At 43.8% G+C, this 26933-nt stretch overlaps 1 protein-coding gene across 1 annotated transcript in view; it reads right to left on the reverse strand.

The window, feature by feature from the left end:
• The window catches only part of LAMC1 (laminin subunit gamma 1), a 67270-nt gene that overhangs the window by 11738 nt on the left and 28599 nt on the right, over positions 1-26933 (reverse strand). Inside the window, exons 2-12 of the mRNA XM_075711481.1 lie at positions 10817-11121; positions 8775-8905; positions 7145-7311; positions 5822-6010; positions 3605-3722; positions 3406-3504; positions 3165-3301; positions 2179-2301; positions 1903-2092; positions 1520-1632; positions 11-232 (exon numbers count right to left, since the gene is read on the reverse strand). Of these exons, the coding sequence (XP_075567596.1) occupies positions 11-232; positions 1520-1632; positions 1903-2092; positions 2179-2301; positions 3165-3301; positions 3406-3504; positions 3605-3722; positions 5822-6010; positions 7145-7311; positions 8775-8905; positions 10817-11121 (1794 nt within the window). The remainder of the gene's footprint in view (positions 1-10; positions 233-1519; positions 1633-1902; positions 2093-2178; positions 2302-3164; positions 3302-3405; positions 3505-3604; positions 3723-5821; positions 6011-7144; positions 7312-8774; positions 8906-10816; positions 11122-26933) is intronic.

The raw sequence follows: 26933 nt of genomic DNA on the forward strand, positions 1-26933 counted from the left end.
CCCCTCTTACCTGTCTCAGGCTCACACATCTCGCTGTGCCCATTGCAAGCACAAGGCACGCAGGGGCTGTAGGGCCCAAGGCTCGGCATCTCTCGCCGGTACCCAGAGGAGCAGCGCTCACAAAACTGCCCCTCGTATCCCACTGGACAGGAACAACTCTCCACCCAGTGTGCAGGCACACCGGGTCCACGGCGAGCGCTTGCGAGGGTAACATCACCCAGGTGGCCGGCACCTAGAAAGCACCAAGAGGGGAAACACTTTATAAGCACAAATGCTCTCATCACTGCTTCACCAAACACCCATCTGAACGGTACCAGAGACAGACAGGTAGATGTTCGCAGTTGGCAAGGTAAATCAAGAAGCAAAGCCCTCCAGGAAGGTTTAGACATATGAGAAAAGATGCAATATAGCTCATGAAGGGCATACACAGGGCAGGAAAGTTGAGAATAACAATACAGAGGAGGATGCTGAGAACAGCATGTGAGCAAGTATGGTCATGTTTTGCGTGCATATGGTTTCAATTTCCAAATCAAATACCAAAATCAATTCCTGTCTTTCTAGGGAGGACAGACCATCCCTTTAATACACCGTGTCTGACAGCGTCTGCAAAGCATGCCTCGGGGCAAACTCTTCAGCTATCCCTCTCAGGCCATTCCTTTGTCTGGCATTTGAAAGTTCTCCCCTCTCCACCCAGCCCCTTCTCTGGAGCAGAACTGCACCCGGACACAGGACAGCTGCTTTTTAAGTCACAGCAGTGTGTTTGTACCAGTGCAGCAGCTCCAGAGCACTAAGCAGAGCCTTGGCTCCTGCATATTAGCGGCAGCTACAGCACTTGGGATAGCTTGTTCCACACCTTTCCTCCCCTCCATTTCACAACCCCACAATTCCTCTTTACGAGCCACCTCTACTGAAAACACTTGCAGCTTTCCCACCTTCCCCAAATGCAAATTCATCTTTTGCATCTTTCTGCAAAAATTCTTCACATGACAATACCAAATATATAGCCAATATTTTTGCTCGTAATTTGTGCCCCATTTTTATAAGCCCTGATTACAGGAAACTTTCACTCAAGTTCAGCACAGGCAGCACTTTCGAGACCTTGTCCTTCCCATTTGTCATGCCAAGGCAAGACCAGGAAACAGAGGGGGATGTAACCATTCCCAGTGTAACAGAAACTGAGGCCAAATGCTGTAAACTCCCTACCTCTCTCCTACTGTGTCCTTCAGGACTCTGTGCTATGTATTTCTACCAACGTGGAAGACATTAACTGTGCAACACAGCAAAACCCCCATGTTTAGAAGCAAAGAATCAGCAGGTGCTCAGCTTCCAGACTCTCAAAGGCAGCACCCTTCTCCCCCAACTCTTCTCCAGGAGGCCCAGGAGAAGCTGTTACACAGGAAGACTGCAGGAAAAGCAATCGACATGGGCTTTGCCAAATAACCTGCCACAGCTATTTATGACTGGGCCCTACAATAAAGCAACCCAAGCACTAGATGAATGGGTCTGCCCAGCAACTTACTTCTCTCGCTGTACGTCCCACGGATCTTGATGGAAGTCAAGTTATGGAGAAGCTTCTGGAAGTCAAATGCTGTAAGAGCAGGCCTCCATGGGTAATCTGTAGCCTCATGAAGCCTACAGAGAAAAGCCATGCATCATCAGCAAAGCTTTCAGATGCTAATAGCTGTGCCCTTTTAAAGCACCCTTTCCAACAGTGGTATGCTCTTGCAACATACTTCACACATGCTTATGCAATGCTGCTAGACAGCAAGCTTCAAATTAACCTGATAAGACCGCTCTTCTGAGCTAAAATTAATGCTGTTTGTTTTCTTAAGAGCTCAGGGGCCAGGGGCACCACAGGCTAGGGTCCCAGCTGCTCCCACCACACCTGGAGGGTCCTCTCACCTGAAGATGTAGATCAGTGTGCTCTCACTGGGGTAGGGGTTGCCCTGAGCAATGAGCGGTACTGACACTCTCAGCCCAGCCCCTTCCAGCACCAGGTCCTCTGCAGAGAGGCGCGCATCCTGTCTGTCCACGCGGAAGGAGAAGGTCAGGTTTTGCCCATAACTCAAAACCTGGTTGCCCAAGAACTTGCCTGAAAGGGGAAGAAATCTTTACAGTTAGGGGACAGAACAGAAAGGGCAAAGTAGCACAGGAAGCCTTGCTTCTCAAATGACCTACCTGGTGCAACAAAATACATGGGGAAGTAGCTGTCCGAGGTAACAGAGATATCCTGGGTCTCCGCACTCCACTGGAGTAAGGCTTCTGAGCCATCGCGCTGCTCAGCACGCCACTCATCCTCTCCTGAAAAATCAAATATGCAAGAATTAATGCCCTTTGAGGACATAGCTTTGCACACACTTCTCATGTCATACCGCACACTGCTCATATACAACTAATCTATAGTCTGTACACTGGCACTAACAGACTTTAGAAAGTAGCTGTGCAGAAGAACATAGATAGCAAACATCTTTCCAATTTAAGCCTGTAACTCAAGTGCTGACTTGAACCCTCTGAACTTTGAACCCTATGACAACTACTTGTTCAAAATCTTCTTTTCTAAAGAGCTTAGGCAGGGATGGAAAAACCTGCAGTCTCCTATGAATTAATGTGAATTTCAGCCTTCAAACGAACTGTTCTCCAGTGGAATTTTAATTAAAAAGGTGTTCTTTTCAGACTATGCAGCATGAAAACATGCATACGCAGGAAACTGACCGTATGAAAAACGATTTCTCCTGAGCTTACAGACCCATTGGAAACACAACTGTGTTTTATTCAGAGCCTTGTAAACCCCAAATCTGAAGTGATTCTAATTCTCTCAATTAGAAACTCCCAATATGGTTCTAAAATTAAGAAAATGCCCCCTTGCCAGCACCTCTCTCAATCTACAAAAGGTTTACATTTACAGTTCCTGCTTGCACCTGCACTGGGTGCCTGAGACCAGAGCTGTGAATTCATTCCTCCCTAGCTGAACAAATGAGCTGCTGACTGGGAAGCTCCCAGTAACTTCAGCAATAACTCAGCACTTCTAAGAGGGATCCTGGACCTGCCTGCCTAAGGTTTGTGATCTTGCACAGTGAGGAAGGAGCAGGGTTTTTTTTTTTTAATCGCTTCTGGACTTGAGTCTACAGCCCAACCCGAGATACAAAAGGAAGGCTCCATTTTACCAGACTGGAATCTGGAGGTGATGCTGTAGATACTGTAGCCAACGGCATTGGTGCAGACTGAAGAGTGGCCAAAACAGAAGCAGGGGGTACAGCCCCTTGGATTGGAGAAATCCAGATGGAAAAATCCAGGTTTGCATCTGAAGATGTGAAGGAAAGAGAATTAATTTCCCTGATGCTTACCTCAGGCCATCGCTCAAATGTTTCTCATTCTTGAAACAAAGCCATGGGAAAAGAAACTCACCTCTTGCAGTGGAAGCCTTCAACATTGTCCTTGCACGTACACCGTCCTGTCTCAACGTTGCATTCCCCTGTGCTGCCAGCCAGATCGCAAGAACAGGGCCTGAAAGAGCCAGGAGAGAGCATAACTCATTAAGAGCCACACAGAGAAAGCTTTAAAAAGGCACCTAGTTTTTCTTTTAGAGAGCAGCAGTACCCCTTACCTGCACCCAGCTTCGGAGAGAGAGTGGAAACCTGGCTGGCACCGGTCGCACTTCTCACCCGTCACACCAGGTTTGCAGCTGCACTGGCCGTAGCTGTCACACTGCGTGCTGAGGGAGCCTGCAGGGAGAGCAGGGACAGGCACCTCAGCAGACCCACCCAACTCTATTGGCCTGCCATTTTTTCAACTTTACAAAATGGGCAAGAAATATGGCAAAAGTAGGTGGGAAGCATAGCTTCAAGCTGATGAGTGACAGCTTACCTAAAGACTGCCTCTAGCTCACGGGGATTCTTCCCCTAGCAGCTCTACAGAGGTGAATCGTTATCTAGTCTTCCAAACTATATTCAGTGTTAAGTATTCCTACCAACCAACCTTTTTATATATAAATGTAATTTTAACTTCAACTTGCATTCTCATCCTTATTGCTGTTTCATTCTCAATGTTACCTTTGCATGCCTCTAATTCCATGCCTGTTTTACCTTGCAATGCGCCATTTCCAAGATTTTATTCCCTGAATCCCTTGTGTTCTCCCTGATCACCACCTCCCCTTTGCCAGGGGATATCCTGACATCTCCCTTTCACACTTCAATTTCCTCCCTTGATTCCCAAGTTGGATTTAAAGACTAAAGTGCCGCCTCAGAACAAGGCTGCACGTGCCACTATTAACCCTAACAAACTCTTCAGCAAAACTCTCATTTTTGGCAGGACATCTTCCTCAATACTGCTCTGTTCAAGCAGACTTGCACAAAAAGCAGCAGTAGGCTTCTTTAATCTGCGGTGGACAAAATGCTTTCTCCCACGCACCAGTGTAGCTAGCAGACTAGGAGTGGTCAGCACTGTAAGAGTTAACTACCAGGATAAAATTATTTTAATATACAGAAATAGTTGCTTCTTTCCACTTCAGTCCACACCAGAAGATTATAGCAAAGTAAAGAGGTATAAGATGATTAGACTGGACAGGACAGAAGAACTCACAAAGCCTTTACCATATACAGCCAAAGTTCAAATCGTCTTTGCAGTCTCACTCATGATTATTTAGGAAAAAACAGCACTCAGACAAAAAACAGCAATCTAAACCAAACCAGGGGCTTCAAATACACCCTGGGTGCCAGTATGCCACGGGATACAAGCTGATGGCTAAGTTACAAAGCCCTTTGAAATTTGTCCTTAAAGACCTGAGAAGATACCTCCCTGCCTCTTCTTGACCATCTCAGCTCACACCAACCCTCACGCCTCTTAAAAGAGGGTCCGACACAAGGACCTGGGAGGGCAGATAGAGGAAGAAAGAGGCCTTTCTTGGTCAAAAATTTCACAACTGTACAACTCTCTGACCAAATTAGATAGGGGATGTACCCTGGCAGACCTCTCGCTGGCTGCTTTTAGGGCATGCTGCAAGCAATTACTTATTCCAGCTACTCTATTTTGGAACTTCACATCATATCTTACTATCTGTTAGCCTTTTGTCTCCTTCCCCTTTATTTGCTGTGGGCTGGTGTAGTACTGGGGTCGCTCCATACGGGTCAAGTAGTTCCCTTGACAACAAAAGATTTGCTCTCCTGCCAGAATTTTTTCTGGTTTGTTTGGTTTTGGGTTTTGTTTGGGGGGGGGCGGGGGGGGGGGGGCTGGAGGGGGGGGGTGGTTTTTTTTTCTTTAAAAAGGAGTTTAACTACATATTTTGAGTTTACTTTGCTCTTTCTCACTCCCATCCCCTTCTGTGTTTAAGGTTTCACTAGTTTGTACTTATAGTGCTTGGATACTCAGTAGGAGAAATTGATGCAGCTGAAGTTCACTACAATTCTTCAGTATGAACAACTTCCAGAAATATCCACTCACATCATCTTGTTTATTAAGAACTTAAATAAGCTCTTTAGTACTGGGAGTGTCCAGGGTAACACATACGCAGTGGGGGGGAGGGGGAACAAACAAAACCAAACCACCAAAGTAAAATCTACTTCAGAACACATTTGAAGGAGTAAATGCTGCAGAGGTGAACCATCTGCCCATGCCACCCCCACCCCAATTAGATCCAAGGATAATTTACACCAAAATACAACCCAAAAACCATTTCTTACATGGGAAGGAAAAAAAAAAAAAAAGAAAAACAAACAAAAAACCCCTCTTTTTACCCTGTAGTTTGCAATTAGCTGCATAATCAAGAGAAGAGTTAGTTTTTGTGCATGGAAATTGGCAAGCAGAAACGTTTGCTGCTACTACTTACCAACTGGGTTGCAGCTGCAGGGCAGACATCCCTCCTCGCTCCCCAGGCGATAGAAGCTGTCCCTGCACCTTTCGCAGTGGGCACCATCGGTGTTATCCGAGCAGCCCATGCAGTGGCCCCCATGGCCTGTCGAGCGGTACAGCTCAGGGTCGAAGTAGCACTCCTGTGACCTCCCATTGCAGTCGCAAGCTGCAAAGGCAAGGGTACCATCAGTGAACGGCATGTGTGACCATCCAACCCAGACAGTCACAAAACCCACTATGCAAAGTTCGATATCAAGTTGTAGGGGAGCTGAAGTAGGAGCCTTTGACCATCCCAAGACCCATGCAGAGACTCCCTAGGGCATTTGTGCATCAGTGAGAAGAAAAAGGGGAAGCATGTTTTTGTGGTGGTTAAACACAGGGAGGGGGCAGCAGGGCTGTAACAATGAAACAGGCTCCAAGACCACTCTCATCTACATCCAGAAGAAAACCAGCATTTTCTAACCTATTCCCTTCCATGCTGGGCTGCCATTTGCAGCTGAAATGCCACCCTCCCACACAGCAACACCAATCTCAATCATGCAAACAAGCATGATAAGACAACCGCAAGCCTGACTCCATGCTATAAGGAGAGTTTCTCTCCTGGATTACAAATCCCCTCTGTCTAGGGAGCAGGAGACCCAGGTTTCACCAGCCTGTCAAGGGAAGCCACACATCTTGACCAGACAGCTGGGACCGATCAACACACACACAGGTCAGACAGGAAGAAGGCTTTTCTGTCTGAAAAAAAGCTTCCCCATAAAGTAAACTACCAGGAGCTGTGGTCTGCGACACAAAACCAAGCAAAATAAATTGGCATTCTGTCAGAGATCTGCATTTGCAGTCCAGAACTGTTGCAACAGCCTTGAAATTGGATTAAATAGTCAACAAGTAACTGTAAAAACCAATAACCCCAATACAAGAGGAAGTGAGCAGATGCTAAATGAGGAGCTTTTTAAAGGGCAGTTATACTCCAGCATACTAAATACAGATTTTTTCTATGGGTCCCATAAAGTATAAGCCTGTACATTTTTGCAGCACACCTTTCCTAAAGGTCACTCCTCATCCTTCTCCAGAAAGGAGATGCCCCTTGCTAGGGATCTACCAGAATACTCCTACAGGATAGGAGTGGAATGATCAGCAGCCCCACAAAATCTCTGCTGAACACCACCAAAACTGTGCTTAACGCTGGCTAACTGCAACTGAGACAACTTAAAACCACACAGGGCCAGCTTCTGCATGCCAACAGAGGCAGGGGACCCAACCTCTGACAGGTTTTCCCCTCAAGCGTGGCCACACATACGCAAGCATTCATTGGCACTTTCTGCTGTCGCTCTCCTCCACGGACGGTCATTGAAGAAAGGAAGACATTTTTCACAGTCGACCCCAAAGGTGTTGTGTTTGCAGTTGCAGACCAGCTTCCCAAGCTCGTTCTTCACGCACTCGCTTGCATGCCCGTTACATTTGCATCTAGTTAACAAGAGACAAGAAACAGGTATTTAAACTCCAGCGATACAGGTCACTCACAGAGCAATCCCAAAACCAAAGCCCAGATTTGAAAAATGTGAGATGAGACAAATTCAAAGGTAGACAGTCGCAACAAAATTGAGAACACAACTGCTGTTGTTCAGCCTGGAGAAGAGAAGACTTACTGAGGTCTTTCAATATCTAAAGGGGGTTTAGAGAGAGACTTTTTACCAGGGCCTGTAGTGACAGAACAAGGGGCAATGATTTTAAACTGAAAGAGAGTAGGTTTAGATTGGACATAAGGAAGAATTTTTTTTTTTTAAAAACAATGAGGATGGTGAGACACTGGAACAGGTTGCCCAGAGAAGTTGTGGATGCCCCATCATTGGAAGTGTTCAAGGTCAGGTTGGACGGGGCTTTGAGCAACCTGATCTAGTGAAAGATGCCCCTAGCCATGGCAGCGGGGGGTGGACTGGATGACCTTTGAAGGTCCCTTCCAACCCAAACCATTCTATGAAATAAATAGGTGTAGCATGCACGAGGTAGGTATTTAGAAACATGAGAATGTTAACTAATCCTTCGCAGTCTGTCACTAAAACAGACTAAGCTGAGTAGGAGAAGCAAAGATTTTGTTGGCTTCAGGTTAGTATATTCTCCATAGCTTCTCTCTCATGAGAGTCCAGGAAAAGGCATGCATGCTGGCCATGCGTTTCTATCAGTAAAAAATTAAATAGCACAAAGGTGACTAATACAGAAGCCCAGGGACCTCCACAGACTGGTGGCGCAGCCAATGCAAATCCCCATGTTGTCAAATCCCTGTCTCAGGACTGCTCTCTGCAAACAGTCCAAAACACTGCACTGGTCTCAGCTCTGTTTATGAAAACATTTTATTGTCTACAGCTTAAGATTTAAGCATTCTGCAATACACTTTGGCAGAAGGAAAGGATAGCCACAGTATTGTACAATGCTTCAGATCTTCACAGAAGATAGCTCCCAAAATACATGTGAAGCAGAGACATTAAGATTTTCTACTTACTGTTATTCTAGGCTACAGATATAGGCAGAAAACAATTAACGCCACATTAAAAAACACACAAAGCACGGGGTAGAAAAAAGTTGTGGTTTTTTTTTTTTTCTTAGTTTTACATTTTTGTCACTCTTTTCACCCTCTGCCCTCCCAAATCACTTAACATTTGATCTAATCAAGGCCGGGGGGTGGGAGGGGAAGAACCCCCCCACAAAAAAAACCAACCTTGATCTCTGTCTGCCCTGAAATTATAACCACAAGAGATGATACACAGCATTTGCAAGCTTCATAAGATTCATTCCACTGCATTTTTGGTTTAGGATAGTCAATAAAGACCAGAGCCTAATGGTACCATGTGAGTATAATCAAAATCTTTAAAGCACTCAAGTAATCCTAACCAAAAGCTTTAAGTAAGTACAGAGGTTTATTGTCTACTCACCTACCACCCACAGCAAAATCAGAAATCGCATAGTAATAAGACTTGAGAACTTTTGGGTCATTGAAAACTTCATCTCCAAATGTGTTCAGACGATTGAGTGTCACTCTAATATCTGTAGCCGTCACCCATTCCTAGAGCAGACAGAAATCCCATCAAATTAAGTATCAAACATCCCCCTCGAGCACACCAGCACTGTGTCATTAGCAGTCATATTTACAAAGCCACTCATCAATCAGCAAGCTCCTTCCTCATCATTTTCCCCTCTGCACCTCAGAAGCTCACACATCCCTGCCCAAGAAGCCTTACGCCGCATCCTCTTGGTTCGCATGTGTTTTCTGGACCCTGCTCCTCTCCAGGTACCCTTTCCAATGCCTCTTCGCATCTTGACTGCTCTCAGCTGGGAAGCGGTGGGTAACCTCTCCAGCAAAAAGTGCAGTGCAGGCAATTACGCCAGCTTGCTGATTGTATGTTATCTGACTGCAGTTTTCCTGCAAAGCTATACAGCACCAATGGGAAAAGCTTTAGGGAACACTTGTCTGCAGACATATCCCACCAGACAAAGACACAGACAGACAGAGGAATGAGGCTGGGGGAGGCTGAGGAAGAAAAACAGACAGGCAGATCTGACTTACAACACAAGAGCTTTTCATAATATTTTCACAGCATCTTCAACACACTACCCTACCCTCCTCCAGCAACAGCCAGCAAATGTAGGCCATCTCCAAATTTCACATCACCTTCAGCCAGTGACTGTCATTAGTACCTCCTTGTTTTTATTACAGCTTTTGCAATGCCGTTTTCCTTCCAATACCACAAAAACAGGAAAAACACCATTGTATGTACAACCGCACTGCAGCCGCATTACTGCTTAGCCAGTACAGTAAGAAGATTTGCTGAATTACAAACACTGGCATAAACACATGGAAATGCTGAGCACAAAATAGACATTTACTTCAGTTCCAAAAAGCAACACCAGAGGTTTAGATATATTTTAGGAAACTGGCTATTCCTTACACAGAGAAGTTTATCAGAAAACTATGTGCCATATATCACTAACTTGAAATCTCTGTTCACCTTAATGATTAGACCCTGTTCTCTGCAAGGGCTAGCTACACCAACAAGGTGGCCAAATTGGTTCTTTTCCATTTCAGGAGTTCTTCCCCCTTTCCCATTAATCTTTATTTTCATTTGCAGAAGCAAGCCCCGCTAGATTCTGCTTTCCTGCCTGCTGGCTGGGGAATCATGTCTCAGTCTGCTCCTGCTACTCTAAGAGGAAAAGGAAGAAGTGGCAATCACAGCTCTGAAAGCAAGGAGATTAGCCCCGATGGGGCAAACCCCACAGCTTTAGCCCCTTGTTGCAATATAAGCTGGAGAAATCAAACAGCATACAGAAAGTGGCAAGTGAACTGGACAAACTGGTGCTCCCAGTACGCTCCTGACCACTGCCCAATGGGCATTATAAATGGCAACAGCAAAAAAAAAAAAAAAACACAACAACCCTGACCGAACCCTGTCCCTAAGCCACTTGTAAGAGAAACCAAATGCTGTGGATAAAATTAAGCTCCCCCATCCTAACACACACGTAAAAGAACACGTTAGAGTTTCCAATAATCCTTTATTTGTTTAGAATAACCTCACATTTCTTAAATTTTTGTGCTCAAAATATAAATGCAGATGCCTCAAATATTCATTTGACTTAGGCTTTACCTTCCTCTGCCTTTATATTGGAAACAACAGCAAAATACCCACAGCTGCTTTCTAAGGCAGCAGAGATTTGCATCCATCCTCTAAAGACTTCCATGATGCCTAATGACAAATCATCCTTAATGACACCAATTCTGCTTTTTGTACCATAAACTTACTAACAATAGAGTCAACTTTTCTTTCAAAAGCATCTCTTTGGATTGTCCATCCCAACTTACCTGCGCAAGGGCCTTTCAGTGTGAATAAGGGCTGTAGTGCAGCCCCCAGTCAGCACAAAGCCACCATCCACAACTAAACAGACTCAACTCAGACCACCCGACTTAGTCCTGTTCACACACCTGTAGCACAGGGCTGTTGTCAAAGTTATAGGCACTGGGACGCCCCTCTAGTGTTGAGAATGCCACGTTGCCCCCAGTGAGAGGGGAGATGTCACTGAACTCATCCGTGCAGAGTGCCTGCTGCTCATCCTCCCCAGTCCGAATAAAGCCCCGATTGACTTTGTGATACGTGCTCTCACAGGAGCCACTGTAATACTGGTAGGGCACCCACGGGCCGTCTTCCCTGGTGCGTTTGTAGATCGCAAAGCTCTCCGGCCGACTGGTGTGAAACTTCAGACGCACATACGTGATGTCAAAGGCCTTTCCTGCGGATGAAAGAAGACAGACATGAGACCCACTCAAACAACTTAAAGCAAAAAGAATGGGAAGAGCTGCACTGCAATTCTCTCTTTAGAGGAAACATCTCCTCTAGTACCATCCAGCAGGATGAGCAGTGTCCAGCAGCACCAGAAGTATCACCTCCAGTCCTACGTACTGCATCTCCTGGCAAAGACAAGGTGAAGGAACCAAAGGCAGAAGTCGAGGGCAGGCTGAGTAGATAAACAGACCTACAGACATCTGTGCAACCAAACACACATCTCACAAGCTGCAATTCCCTTCTGCAGACATCACCAAGCGTGTCCTTACCCTAACAGATGATATGTTATTACATCAGAGCCAGAAACAGTTTGTCTGTATCTATAGCCAGGTCCAAGTTAACCATGCCATTTGATAATATTTCTTCCAAATACGTGTATGGGAGAAACAGTATTAACCAGAGATGCAAGAGTCACACTGTAGAGCCCTGTTTTGTACCTCTGCTTCCTCCCTAAATAGACAATATCCCAAACTCTTTCTACTACCCATGAAGCTTTCCTCCAGCAGTGAACTACTGAGTACACCCTCTTCTATTCATTCCCTGGGAAAGACAAAACAAGGTTTAAGTTTCCTAGACCATATCATTGAAGTTGCCAAGACACTTTTCAGATCAACATACAATGATTTACAAGCCAGCCATGTTCTCCCTCTCCTAGGAGGATAAATGTAAATCCACCTCCCTGCACTCTGTTCATGTCCTAACAGATCTGTGGCAATTAGCAGATCATCCTCCCTCATGGATTCTTCTCCAGTGACTTGAGCATCTACCCCCATGCACATAAACTAACTGCCCAGGGGACTCACACCCCTGAGAAAACCCATTAGCAGAAAAGGACAGCAGAACGCTTCAGCCACCTTCCTATGCAATCCCTGCCAGCCAAGGGGCACATTCCCAGGAGGAGACATACAGCTGTGCGCCAGCTGTTCTTGCTCCACCTCAGCAAGCAGACTGTATGATCAGGACACCCTGGTGCACGTAGAGAACTTGCTAAAAGGACATGAGATTTGTCGAGAACAAAGCCTTGGGTGTTTAGTCCCTGCCACACTCTTTTATGCTCCCACCACCTCCAAGGAAAACACTGCTCTATACAGAGGTTGCAGCCGTCACCAATCCCTTCGTTGGCCAAAAAAAGTCTACTAGAAGACTTTCAACTGATTGAGAAACAGGTTTTCTCCGCCTGTAGAAGTCATGCAGATTTAATCTCAACTTGCAAAATTAATTAACTCCACCATGTTAAACTTTAACATGAGGCTTTGCACCTGCTGAAGAGTGGCTCACTTCACAAGTTAAAGCAGACCAGATGGCACCAGGCAACAAGAACAGTGTGCCTCTCAACGCACACATGCAAAACCTGATTGCAATGAATCAGGTCATGAACCACAGTTCTTGCCTCACAGGCCACCCACTGTTTACACCGGCACCAGGCTGTGTTAGGCATATCACAGCCAGGGCCCGGCTAGCGTGAGGGAGGAACCTTTGTCCTTTCTGGCTGTTGGAAACACCAAAGTAGCAGGAGAAGCATGACGAAGGGACCAGAAATCAACATACCAGAAAAAAACTAAAGTGAAAATCAAGACATGTGGCACCTGAAAAACTTACACCTGCATGTCCCAAGGATAAAAAAAGACCAATCTTGAGTTTAAAGCCAAAGAAATCTTCTGATACCCCAACCTACCAAAAAGGTACTATTTGTGCGTGACATGCAAGACAGCTGGGGCATTGTACAGATACAAACCCCCCAATACTTCCCACAAAATACCCTTTACTGTTATATCATGTATGAAGTTACAGATGACCTAAGCGCAATTCTGGAAGCCAGACATTCACAATCTGCAGCTCTTACTCAATACTAGCTCATTTTTGGTTTGGGGTCAAGTTATTTAACAAGATCTTCTTACACACAGAAGACAAGTAAGAAGCAATCACACTATTAATGCCAAACTGCTTTCACAAGGGCTAGAAACTCCAAAGGATCAACACTTAACACTGTAACACAGCTTATGCTTATCCCCCCCTTGCTGCCCAATACAAGAGATGATTCATCCTCTTTCCATTTATTTATAAGTATTTTTCAGTGCAAGGCAAGAAGCAGATATCAGGTACACAAATCAGTCCCTCCCAAGTTTCCCATTTCTCCTGCTACATGGTCTCTTCTCAAGAAGAGAGCTCCTCATTGAAGGCAAAGTATGCTTCAGAGGTGAAAAGCATGCACACACAGAAACTCAAGGTGAGCACACCAGACACAAGCCAATAGGCCAGACATGCACAGGTATGTTTTTCAGGCCCATGGTAAATAAACTCAGGACAAGGAGCCCCAGAAGCAAATGCCTCCTCATTTGCCCACAGGAAGACCCTAGTATATGTGTTGACCTGCAACTTGCTAGTCCAAGAACTTCACCAACAACCTGGATGGGCAGCAACTAAAACCAGACTACTATCATGGTTTTACCACTAATAAAACTGTCATCATCAGCTTCATGAGAAAGTTTTTTTTGAGCTCACACACTTAGGTAAAACAAAATACGAGGCTGAAAGTCACTTCCCTGGTGGGATTTCTCTGTGTAATTTTCATCACCCATGAAAATAGTGAAGACATCAGGCAAGAGCAGCCATTCCGTGAGTCAAGAGGGGAAAAAAAGTCAGAGCCAACAGCATGAAGATCATTCAATTAAATTGTGTCAACTGAATTATCAAGAATACCCTGCTACTTTGACTTGGGTTAGTTTTCCTCTACTAGTAATGCATTCCTCTAGCGTGAAGCAAAACCCCTGTGCTCAGGCTTCATCAAGATGATTTTGGGGAGGAAACGCTTCAAAGGAGTCCTGGGAATGAAGAGGGGGCCAGGCGCATGCTCTCACTCCACAAACACACAACTTCCTGCTCTAGCAGAAAGGCCAGGTCACAGCCCACACATCCCAAAAAAGAACTTTTTTTTTTTTTTCCTCTCCACTGTAACTGGATTATGGTCCCTGTTCCCTGACAAGGTCTCCTACAGCTCCTTGCAAAAATTCCAGCTCAGCAAAAGGCACAACACATGCCAACTGCATTCTGGGCAGCATGAAAGCATTTTCCATAGAAATCCTTTGTGCTAAAATGGAAAGGACCCTCCCTTTTTCATCTTCAGTTTTACACCATGGGCCAAAGAAAACGCACTTGAAACCCTCCCAACCAAGCAAGCCAGGTGAAAAGACACTTATTTCAGCTGGCAGCGTAACTACTTGAGAAATCCTGTTAATGGCATTAAACAGGAATGCAGTTAATGCACACAGAGCGGCTGTGCACTAGCGCAGTATCAGCTTGCCGTGGGTAAATACTGCTGGAACAATAGAGTTTACCCAAGACCAGCTGACACAGTGTTGAAATGTGTTTCCTCCCTGTTCATGCTGAACGTAAAAGCTGTGCTTAGCAGCCTGGCAGCTAGCAGGGCTCTTCAAGGTTGCAGAGCCTTTTTCTAGCAAAGATAAGCCATCCAGGTTGCTTTCAAGTCTGGCAGGGCTAAATAAATATATGCTGCTATTACACTGAGAGATGGCAACAGCAATAACCAGGTGAAAGACAGTTTTAAACGTTTCATTTGGAAGACAAAAAGTCATTGTTCTCCTGTTCCTAGAAGCTAGTAATTCTTCTGATCTCAGTATGGCTTAGAAGTGTCTGATAGTGTCAAGTACCAGATAATATTTCCATCTGTGTACTGAGAAGTGGCAGATATATTTTGCAGAAAGAACCCTAGATGTTGTTATAAAAGTAGAAAGACAACTGTAATTAGTGACCAGTGCAACCTGACATGCCTTTAAAGCATCCACAGCTCAAAACCATGGGCCTCACCTTTTAAAACTGCATCTTTTCTGAGGCATGAAGCTGTTCAACAGCAAGAGACAAGGTGACAAAATAACCAGTCCCTTTTGGTAATTCAGGCTGATGTAGAAAACCCTGTAGTATCATTCTCTAAAGTAAGGAAGCACATGTATAAGCCTTCAAGACAGTATGTAATTACAGACTGGAACAAGCAAGCAAGTCTGGGTGCCTGCAGGGGTGGCAGCAGTGGCATTGGAAACGTTCAGCATTGTTTGATGCAGGGGATGCTTCCCCCAGCAACCTGCTCATGTTGTCAGGCTGACCGCTGCTGCCAGACATCATCAGCAATTAAAGCCACTCCTCAGCAGGGTTATCATCCAATTCTGCATCCCAAGGTCCACCAGGAAGTGCACCATGCTGAAAACCATAAAGATAGAAAAATGTAAGCAAATGCTATTTAGATCTTTAGAAACTCCTCCCTTTCCCCCCAGGTTAGGAATTCATCCCTACACACAAAAGGCCTCCTTGTATTCAGACCCCTCAGAACGGATGGATAATTTACATCAGGAAAACATCCTGCCAGCTGGCACACCGACTACAAGCACCGAATTGTGAGCAGATGCCTGGATGAGATAAGCCCAGACACTCATCTCCTTCATTATCGGTCCACCCGCATCCCCTGCACGTGGGAAGAAACCATGCTACCTCTTCTGCACTCTTTGCGATCCCTTGGTGGATCCTCCCAGCAATCAGCTTTAAAAAACAGCCGCTGAGTTTTACTGCCCAGGGAAAAAAAAAAAATCCACCCGAGAAGATTGTATTGGGCAAAGAACCAAGCCTTTGCAGATTTGTTTTCAGCAAAATTCACTGAGCAGTAATGAAATGGTTAAACTTTGCTCTGTTTCTCTTTTGGTTGGCTCCTGTTTCAAGGCAGCTTTTTTCACACAGATACCTGCTGACAACCTATTTCTAAGTAAAGGTTAAAAGAACTGAAAACAAAACAGTAAAAAATACCAGCATATATATTACTTTTTTTATTGGATTTCATTTCCATTTTGCAGTGACAAGACAGAGAGCAAGCCATTACCATCGGCATTTCTTTTTGGTCTATCTGACCTGTTTCCCTACCATTTTCCAGGAAGAAAGGCCAGCTTTCCAAGTTTACTGAGTGGAACATGCCCCAGGCCATTTGCCCATCTTGTCCTTACTCCTACCTCAACTCTGCCCTTCTTGAACCTTCAACTCTCCCCACCACAATGCTGGACCAGCTGTAAGCAGACAGACTTATTCTGCTGCTTCAAGACATAAATGCTTCCACCTCCTCTCTGACAAATACAGAGCTACCAACCATAGCAGGAGGCAGCATCTTCCACGCTTAGCTACCATGACATGCAAAGGGTAGCACAGATACTGGAACCTCACATGAGCAGCAGAATGCAAGGGACAGAACATTGGTATCAGTAGATGGAGGCCAGCAAGTTTGCAAGATCTCATTCAAGACTGATCACTGCTACTTGAGTCAACCAACCACTCAAAGTTCCCAGCTACTGCAGTATTTTGTACAGTCTCCCATGCTAGAAACTCCCCTGGAGGCTTCCCTCCTGGAGCACAGGGGCTGCAGATGAGAGGGGAGTATTTAAGGAGAATGAGTTATCCCATCCCATGGAACGGGACAGGATTTTCTAGCATGCACATGGGCAACAAGAGCAGGACAGTGTTTTTAAGGAGGGGAAGATAGTGAGAAACATCCTGAGCAATTTGCTCTTTTGGAATAAAAAAGTTCTATTAAACAGCAACAGTCCAACACCTGCAAAACACATAAGCACTAAGTTATGTCGCTTGAATCACATGTGCACGAAAAAGCCAAACTTATGCCAGAAAGCAAGAAGTTATTATAGTTATAGAGCAAATGTCTATTACAACTACACCCTAGCTTTTCTGGGAAAATTTGTGGAGGAGGAGGAAGAAGATCAGAGCACTAGTATTGCACAAGCAAATGGAACATGCAGGGTCTGAAAAAAGAAAACGCAGGATTTTCATTTTCTGATGATCTTCATTGGGGACATAACTCCACGCAGGAGCACAGATGACAGCTCTCAAACGCTGAGTGGTGGCCCTTATGGGAACACAAACTGGTAATAATAAACCTTAGGTTTACTTGTCCTCACCTAAAGAGTCTAGAGATTCAGGCATGTACGTCATGAACAAGAAACATCTGAAGGATTTTAACACAATCTCATCATAAACCATGCTCCACCAAACCAAAGATTTTGGCATGCAGAGCTCCACCAGAGATGGGCATCTGGATTTTAAGAAAGCTCGACGGAGATATAAACACAGGTTGCTTTTTCTGAGCGCCCGTACTAAGACAGGGACAGAGGAAGGAAACGAGTTTGGGACACTGGGGGAAATGAGTGCAGCCTTGAGCACGCTGGAATGAAGGCGAACTCCCACCACCCCATTAGATCATGCATTCTTCCAGCACTCCTGAACAAAGGAACCATTGACTTGTGTCCGTGGGCGGCTCTGGACAGCAAAAGGCTGCCCAGTAAATTATTGCGTGATAATCCAACATTGATAAGTCATCAAGGCTGCCTGTTCTAGTCATGTTTCCAAAGGGGGGAGGAGGGGAAACTTATTTTCTCCTTCACAGGCTGAAGGCAGCCTCATAAGAAATACATTTTTTCATTTGATCGCTCCTAAGTCAGTGTAAAAGTCAGAAGATGTTGCCTAATAATTCAGGACAGCTTGCTGCCTTATTTGTACAGCTTTGATGCAAAGATGTTAAGTCCGTTTCCCAAAATGGCCAGCTGTGTTTATTCACTAGGGACTGGAAAGATCCCATGTACAACACAAAAGTCCTATCTGCACAGGAAGCCTTGAAGTCCTTTTTCAGCACAAATGATAAAAGCTCATTTTAAAAAGGCACTTTACACTTGGCAAGCACAGCCAGATCACAAATGATCAAGGCCATGGGCCATTTTGGGGAGGGCTCCATTTCATTCACATATCTGGACTGCAAAGCTACCGCCTGCCACTACTGTCAGCACCAAGACGAGAAGGATCTGGGTTACGGTGGGTCAGGATCCTTGGAAAGTTCATCTGCTTGTATCAAACATCCAGGAACTGCTCCATGACCTGTACACAACAGGTATGGGTGAAACTGAGTCACTCCCCCAACTGAAGGAGCACAGAAAAGTGGGGGGGGTTACTCCCTTTCCTCCCCCAAAAATGGAGGTTTACCCAAGGGGTGTAAAAAAAAAAAAAAAATTGCTCTGAAAAATTTGCTTATCCAGAGAAGACAAGAAAAGCTGTATTTTGCCCTTTATTCCCAGCAGGAGAATGCATGGCAATTACCAAGAAACCATCATTTCATCACCAGTAGTCTGTGACGACACCACCAACTGCGACTTCAGTAATAACAGTCCTGTAAATGCGGCAGTTTCCACCCATTCCGACTCACTGTGGGACCCTGGTGCCCCAACAAGGTTACATTTTCCCCAAGGGTTTTCCTCACATTGGAGATACAGCTATCATCCAGTAATAACCAAAGCAAGCAACCACCACAGCCCCCAGATCAGAGCTAGTGGCAGCAGCAGGCCAGAGGAGATTCACCAAAAAGCTTTAAATTGAATTGTACAATGCATCACTCCTCATCCTTGGCAACACAGCAAGGCATCTCTTATGAACGTTTCTTGAGTAATAAAGCACCTCCAAAGGAATCGCAACAAAGCAACAAATCTTACCCACCTTCAAGTCATTCTCTTAGCACTCAACTTAAAATGACAAAACAAAAAGCAAATCACATTACATTTTAACTTCCCCTCAGATATTTTAATTTGACAGTAGGAGGTGTAGGAGGGAATATTCCTGATGTTTAGCTCCAACTGTGTCTTTTCAGAGGTGAAGATGTGGGGATAGAAGAATGACTGGAAAAAAAAAAAAGACTAAAAACTACTTTCAAACTCCAAAGCAAAAGTTTAAATAGCTTAAAAAAAAATGTTGCAGTTTCTTTAAATATGATATTTGACCAATTGGCAAACACAAGACTTCTTGTAATAAGAAAATAAGTTTATTGGATTGTAGTGCAGTACCTTGCAAACAAATTTAAGTATCAGATAATCTGGTGAGAATTATAAAAACATTTATTTAAAGGACAACTAGATTTACAGACTTTTGACCAAAAAGAGTAAAAAAATTTCAAATAAAAAGCATTTTCCAAATAGGATAGTTAGTGCAGGAATGTTAACAGGCTTTCCTGAGGTCTGTCTTCCTTCTGCATGCCCTCCCAGGAGCCTTGCCCTCCAGCAGCTCGATGCCCTTCCCTTGCACGCTTTCAACTAGCACACCTAAAGTCAAAGCATACACAATGCTTCAGTTTGAGAAGTTCAGCAAACCCAAATGACCAGGCACAAAAATGTCCTGGCCAAAGGCAGCATGAAAGTTATTTTGGATAGTGTCCACCTGTGTGGGTGAGATGCCAGACACCCCTCGCTCCAGCCCCAGCACTCCTGGAGGGGCGGTACACCAGCTCCCGCCGGACCGCTGCCTCTCGACCCAGTTCAACAGCTCTGTCAGTCAGGATAGTCAGCCACTAGTTTCTATTAAATAATATTTTGAAGCCTTTTCCCCTGCCTATTGAAAGGCACCACTCTCCCCACTCAGCCCCCTCCTCCTCCACATGTGCTCATAGCCCACAACAGCTCTAATGCCTGGCTTCACTCCTATCTGAACTAGATACCAAAACCACACAGCTCACATTGTTGAGCCTAATTAAGAACAAATTAAGTGATATGACTATATATGAGCGCTCTGAGCAGCGGCAAGTTCAGCAGCTCTGGGAGCAAGACGACCTTCCAGACTAGCTCCCACACTGCTGGCTGTACAGCCATGTAGAGGCCAGAAGTGTTCCTTACACAAAACACTGAATTCTCTGGAATTTTGATGGTTTAATCTCCCTCCTGCCCCTGCCCTTCCACCTCCCACTCACCAGCCACAGATTTTTTTTCAGACACAGGCCACAATTAACACCACAGCTATTTGGAAATAATCTATTGCTATTAGCATCCATCACCTGGTCCCAATGCAGACAAGCTAGCTTTCTGTTCTTCAGTATTTAAGGAGTTTTGCATTCTTCAAAAAAACATTTAAGAAAATTAACTTTTAGCACATTTGAACTGTGCTGTTTAATGTTGCACAGAGTTTGCATGCCTCCTGCCTCCCCATCTCCCACAGAGAAATCTCCCCCTCCTCCCAACCAGCTTCCGCTATGGATTTTAAGCAGCAGTTTACATGCCTTCATGCTATCTTTTAATGCATTTTCAGTCAATTACAGGCTTATGCACAAGCTACCGTTATTTACGAAACACAAATTACAGCAATATCCATACGGACCATTTTCAACCACCCACGTAACAGTTTTACTTTCTCAGCCTATTAAGCCAGAGAAGGAATTGGGATAAACAGACTTGACAAAACCATTGCTGGAGTGAGGCCATTTCCAAAACAAAGCTTGCCACTGAGTTATGTTTCAAATATGTTTTGGAAAGTCACAAGCAAAGCTCTTCCAAATTTTTCTTGAAGCAGAGAGGGAATCAGTTCTCGACTCACAAGTAATAGCCAGCGTGTGCCTTCAACTCTGCCTCTGGATAATAAACAGCACAAACTGCAAATTCTCATGGAGGTTGCAAAGGTGTATTAAACACACAATTGTGCAAGTTCACGTTCATCCACACATTCTGTCTGGAGACACATGAAGGACAAGGAACTACTAAATGTAGTGACTATTGCTAAGGAGAGTTTAGCAGAAAACCACACGTACTCAAGAAGGTAGCATGGCTTAGCATGACTGGCCTCCCACAGAAGTGACTCTGTAAGGTTATTTTGGAACACCATGAACAAAGGAAAATGAAACTGGATACTCTCTGCTGACCCTTCAAAGATAATACTAACTCCAGGCTTCTCAATACTTCCAGATGCAAAATCTGAACCCCTTGGTTTAATTCACAGACTAGAATGGAGCCAAATCTGCTTTAAATCAGGCTCCAACACACCTCAATGTACCCACACCAAACCTAGATTTGGAAAGTTATCTGTAGATCAAAACTCCTTCCAGCCAGGCTAAAGGCTGCCCATCCAGGAACAGAGAAAACTCTGAAAAGGCAAAAAAAAAAGAGACATGTGCACAGTCTTTCCTTACCATTTTGTATAAGAAGGAGATTTCCACACTGAGATGGCATTACTTTGCTGCTCCTTTGTAAAGGAAAGATTTAAAAGAAGCTACCGACATAGTGGCTGAAGTGGGACTGAACACCACCTGGGATACTGCTGAGACAGGATAACATCAAATGACTTTCCTACAACAGCCCCAGCAGAAACAAAAAAAATTACATGTGAACAAGTTTAAAAGACCTCCCACAGGGACTTCTGATTTGTTGAGCTTATCTACTGGTCTTGAAACACAGGCCATACAGTGTGGTATAAAGCTAAATGTTAGCACCTGGTTCCCAGTGGCAGGAATGCAACTGAACCCTAATAATTCTGGGTGTGCAATTAATTCATCTTGTTAGCAGTAGAGAAGCGAGGCAGTTGTGCTGTGAACAGGCTGAGTCTGATGGAAAAGAAAAAAAATTATGCAAAGAAATACATTTTATTCCCAGATGGTCAGAGGTCATGGTGCTCAAGAACTCAGACCTGCATTTAAGCTAAAAAAGCATGGATTAGGAACAGCTGCAGAAACACAGACAGAACAAAGTCCAGACAAGGCAACAGAAAACCTACTCACTCCACAAAAAGTAGGACATTTCCAGTGAGGACATTCCAGCAGAGGACGTTTCCAGTGAGGTCACCACAGAAGAGGACCCCTATGAGCAGCCTTCTAGCAAGCATCTAAGAAACATCTTGCACATCAGAAGAAAAACCTCCAGTCCCCAAGCTCCATGTTTGGAGGCAAATGCTACAGCTTGTTAGATCACACCACATCCTCCCCAGATGCACACAGGTTCTTTGGCAGCGTAAGATTTCCCTAGGCAACAGCACTGCCTAAAAGAGGGTGATTGCACAGAAAATTTGTTTAGTCATTTGCACTGAATGCTAAACCATGAGATTTTCTTCAGGCATGCCACACCGCTGTGAAGCCTAAATCAACTCTACCAGAAGGTATTTTTCTCAGGAGAAACACTATTAAAAATTCATTTTCTGATTAGTACTGCTAAGGCAGTGACATTCCTTTAAATATGTCAAATACCTAATTGATGAAAAAGACTTTTTTGAAGTTAGAAGATAACTCTCATAACTCACTTAGTAACATAAACTACCACACATTAAAACTTCAAGTAATTTGTTGACCATGAAGTAGGGGTCAAGATATTTCTTCCTCCCTCTGCTTTCAGGGTCTTTAGTATGTATACTGACTCTTTTGACAGTATTTTTGGGGGAACAGAGAAAAAACAGCCACTTAAACCCATCTGTTAAGCTACTGCCTTTGTGAAGTAAGGTCTCAAACTATATAGCACTCTTAAGTCTTTGTTTTCACTAAATCCCTATGTTTAGTGATAGGTCAAACCTAAACCAACCTACCTAAACCAACCTACCTGTGGCTCCTTCAATCCACAGACACCCCAAGGGAGCTGAAGCGCATCACACTCTGCAATCTACCACCAAGTTACAGCGACGAGGGCTTGGCTTCTCCAAAAGCCTTCAAGACCCCATAGTATCCCCATGTCTCTGTTGCCTAGATAGGTACCTCATTCAGAGGCCAAGGGAAGCTACCATCACACAACCCCAAATGTTAGTCTTCGCAGATATGACTGTTGCCTGTAAAAGATCAAAATTTGGACAAAGCATGGACAGCTCAAGGAAAACCAAAGCTACTTTGGTTGGAAAATAGAATCATTTGAGAAACCCAGAGAGACTAGCTAAGATTTCATTTTCCACAGGAGGTGTGCAGCCCACCGTCATCAAAATGTTATAAAGCCCTCAAACTCTGTTCCACCTCATCCAGGAGGACATGCTTCTTACCTCTGCCCTCTTTAAAAACTGTCAACACTCCTTCCTAGAGAAGGATCCAGCTAAAGCAGTCAATACATTTATCACTTCAAGAAAGATGTGTATAACTCAGTGCAACAGAAATGGATAAAAATCCAAAGCATACCAAATGGTACAATTTCTAGAGGCTTGCTTCCTTGATGGCCTGAACAGATAATTATTTTTAAAAGTCTACCATTTACCAGTAAACTTCCGATATCAAATGAAGATTAGTCCTTATCCTTAAAGCAATTAATAGGGCCTGTCATAGGCAAAGAAAACCCTAACTTTAAACCCTCAATAGTAGCACACATCAGGCATAGTGATAGCAGCTATCTTTTTCTGGCACAATGTGTATCATGCCAGATCTCCACTTCAAAAACATAAAATTTAGAGACAAAACATTTTACCAAAGGAGATTCAGCAGTCACATGAGCTTCTGAAAGGAGAAAATAAGTCAAACCCAGGATCTGTCCACATTAAGGAAACACTGCAATGCACTGGAGCAGCGGGGAAGGATCCTCATTCATCAGAAATACATGCAACACCAACACTGCTTTCTACCTTCAAATCTATTAAAACTTTTCCTTATAGAACTTCACACTAAATTCAGTGAAAAACCTTGCTCTATCGTGTTTTTAGTTTGAAAATAAGAGTTGCTAAGGAGTAAAAGCTTACCAAAGACTTAAATGTTGGTCTTAAATATAAGACTTTTTGTTACCATAGATCAGGAGACGAACACAAAGACAGGCAGAAAGACAAGATCATCTGTTGAGATCTGCTTGGGTGAAGTGAGGCACTTAAAGCCATTTCACCCAGAATCCCATGCAATTCCTGCTATTGCTAAAACAAGAAGCGGGGGGCAGAAGGAGCCCTGTGAGCAGAGGAACAAGTAACACATGGCTTCCTATATGCAAGCCTCTTGGTTGAGTTTTAGAAGGAAAGTCTTGCATCTTCTGAACTCCTTGACAGGGATATCTTCAGAGTCACATCTGACTGCGGAAGCCAAAAACTGTGACAGGTGAAGATGTATGGTTGAAACCTGGTTCCCTCTTTAGTTGACCTTTTCCATGACACTAACAAGAACTGTCATTATTGTGGAGAGCTTTCTCCTTCCACCCATCCAAGCAGAAGAAGAGCAAAGGGTTCAGAATGTATGTGGGACATGACAGGGCACAGACCAAATTCTTAGGTGAGTTCTACTTCCATAGGACAATGCATTCCACCAAGAGAAACATGACTGCCTCTTGTTTGCAAAGAGGAAATTAACAGCCATGCCTTCTGAGTCATTGCAAAAAATTCCATGAGCCTCTCATGACACTGTCAGAAAAAAGCTTTAACATACAGAGTTAATGGAGCAGTATCAGACGTAACAGTCTCCTTCTGAATGAGCAAACAGACAGTGACAACCTTCTTGGATGTCTCACTCCAAAAATTTGGAGAGCAGTTTTAGTAAATGGTTTCATTACCAGTTCCTACTCCCAAAAAAGAACACTTGAAGTACTTCAAATGCATAGGTAAGTTGCACGCACAGTCAGGTTTCCTTTCCCCAAGGTCTGATGATCCTATATTTTGCTGTAGATTATCTGCATTACTATAAAAATTTATTTTATCTGAAAAAGCCCTTTTATTAAATATATATTCTATTTCCTTTAAAGTCAGAAAAAAAGTAATTTAAGCTCATTCAACATTTCCACTACCAGCATGCTACCTCAGACGCTGAATTTTCTTCACAGAAGAAAAAATGCTCAAGTACACACAGTATAGTTTAATTTCAGGTCTCCTTATACAAGCTGATGCAAGGAAAAGTGCTGCTGTAAAGAAAGCCATCAGCCAGTGATTAGATACACCAGATTTTACACAGATGCCAAGGAGGGAGCCTTAAATCAGTACCAACAATAGCATAATCACTTCCACATCATGCTAGGATATTTCTGCAAGAAGCTATTTGAACTTTATCTCAATTACGTTTTGCAAAGCTAAGGATGCAGTAAAAAAGTTGATTTTCAGTTGATTAAAAAACAGGAATGTACATTTCTTTAAACAGGTGTATGAAGAAATCCAGATCTGTACTGCTGATTTCTGAAATAGTGATGATGGTAGGGAAGAGGTACAATCCTGGACAAGAAGTTGATAGGGCTGACAACTTAGGGAGCAGGATTTTCCTAGAATAGCTGATTTTGCTGAGGATAAGGGAGCAGCTTTCCCTATACTTCAAAGTACAGTATTACTCTGGTAAAATACTGCTAGAGTAAGCAGAACTTACTTTGGACAAGACTTGGGAAAAGACCTTCAGGGAGTTTTAGGATGTATTCATGCTTAGCCTTTTTACCTCTCACTTCAGCTGCAAGAGCGCTATTTCCTTCCTCCTCCCAGTCTTCCTTTATCTAGGCCCTGGCTAAGTACTGAAGGTAAGTAAATGTGAGCAGGAAGGAAGAAAAAAAAAAAACCCAAACACAAAACACCAAAATTGGAGAGTAGCTAAAAATTTGTACACAAAGTATTTTTTACCCACACAAAGGTCACTGCTAAATAAATAGTCACTACAGAGATCAGATACTGCTTCATTTTCTCAAGTATTACTGAGTTGATCACCCAACCAGGTCTGGGTACTTTTTAATTTATGTTGTAGAAAGACAGGGTAGTTGGACAGATTGGCTTTTCACGGGCATTTCAATCTCCCAGGAACATTAAGTACACAAATTATTCACCGCTTCATTAACCAAGTGACCAGATAGTAATGGCCTTCAAATTTAAACCACATTGCCTAACATGAGCATATCCTCCCCCAGACTCGCTGGTTGAAGAGTAATCTATTTTCCCCCCCGCTCATTCTCCCACAGCTCATGGGAAAACAAAGCCAGGCTGTTCCCAGCCTTTTCATGGACATACCAATAAGCTTTGGAAATAAGATGAACTTCAGTGGCTAAAGTTGTGAGCACCAAGATACAGAAAAGAAAATCATTGTGCTGTCTAGCTGCATTGCAATTCAGAAAGTATCTTTTTTGTAATCAATTTTTCCTCGAGATTCAACTCCCTCCCTCCAAATACAGAGCTCTCAAATATTTCAAGGTCCCTCTGACACAAACAGTTTTACAGCTGAAAAAGGTGGATTTACTCATGTATTTGCTAAGCAAAGTTTCCCTAAATATTTGTATCTCTATAGCAAACAAGCATGAAGCTGTGCCAAATCTATTCATATAGGATAGTCTCCACATAGCACTTAAATGAGCACTAAACTAAAAAAAAAAAAAAAAAAAAAAACCAACAGTAAGTCCTGGTTATGAGATCTTTGGGCTTGTACTCCAGGCCTGGGTGGACACTCAGCGCCAGCATGCAGAAGACTTACAGCTCTCCCTTTTCCCACACTGCTTTTAAACCCCTTTAAAAGCAACTAATTCACCCAGTTCCCACATCCAAGTCTAACAATGAAGTGCTGCAACAGCTCCCCAGATAATCTCTCAATCCTAATACCCACCATTAACTGCAAATTTTAAAAGTGTATTCAAACATCATTCAGGAAAAAAAGAACCTTCAAACCTATGTAAAAGAAAACAATAAAATACTGAAAGCTTGGTAACAAACTTGCAGGCAAAGAGTTGGTTTAATCCTTTGTCTAATCTATTTCTTTGTCTAAATGTTGGGGAGGGGGGCATGCACACATGGGGATTAAACATCTCCCAGCTGAAGTCAAGGTATTAGAAGATTTTTTTTCAGGGAATTCCTCCTTCTTTAGTGATTCTGTATGTGGGTCATCAACAGCATGGATTCTACTTCATGCTTCAATTCCAACTCAAAATTAAACTCCAAGTTTGTTTTCCAAATCAAGACAGCAGCACACCCTTTACAACATGTTTAAGGCTTCTTTCCTCCCCCAAGCTGCGTAACTACGAACATCTGCATCAGCGTTATTCCCAATAACTGCCCAAATACTCAAAA

Source organism: Pelecanus crispus, chromosome 5, assembly GCF_030463565.1.
Source record: "Pelecanus crispus isolate bPelCri1 chromosome 5, bPelCri1.pri, whole genome shotgun sequence".
Lineage (NCBI taxonomy): Eukaryota > Metazoa > Chordata > Aves > Pelecaniformes > Pelecanidae > Pelecanus > Pelecanus crispus.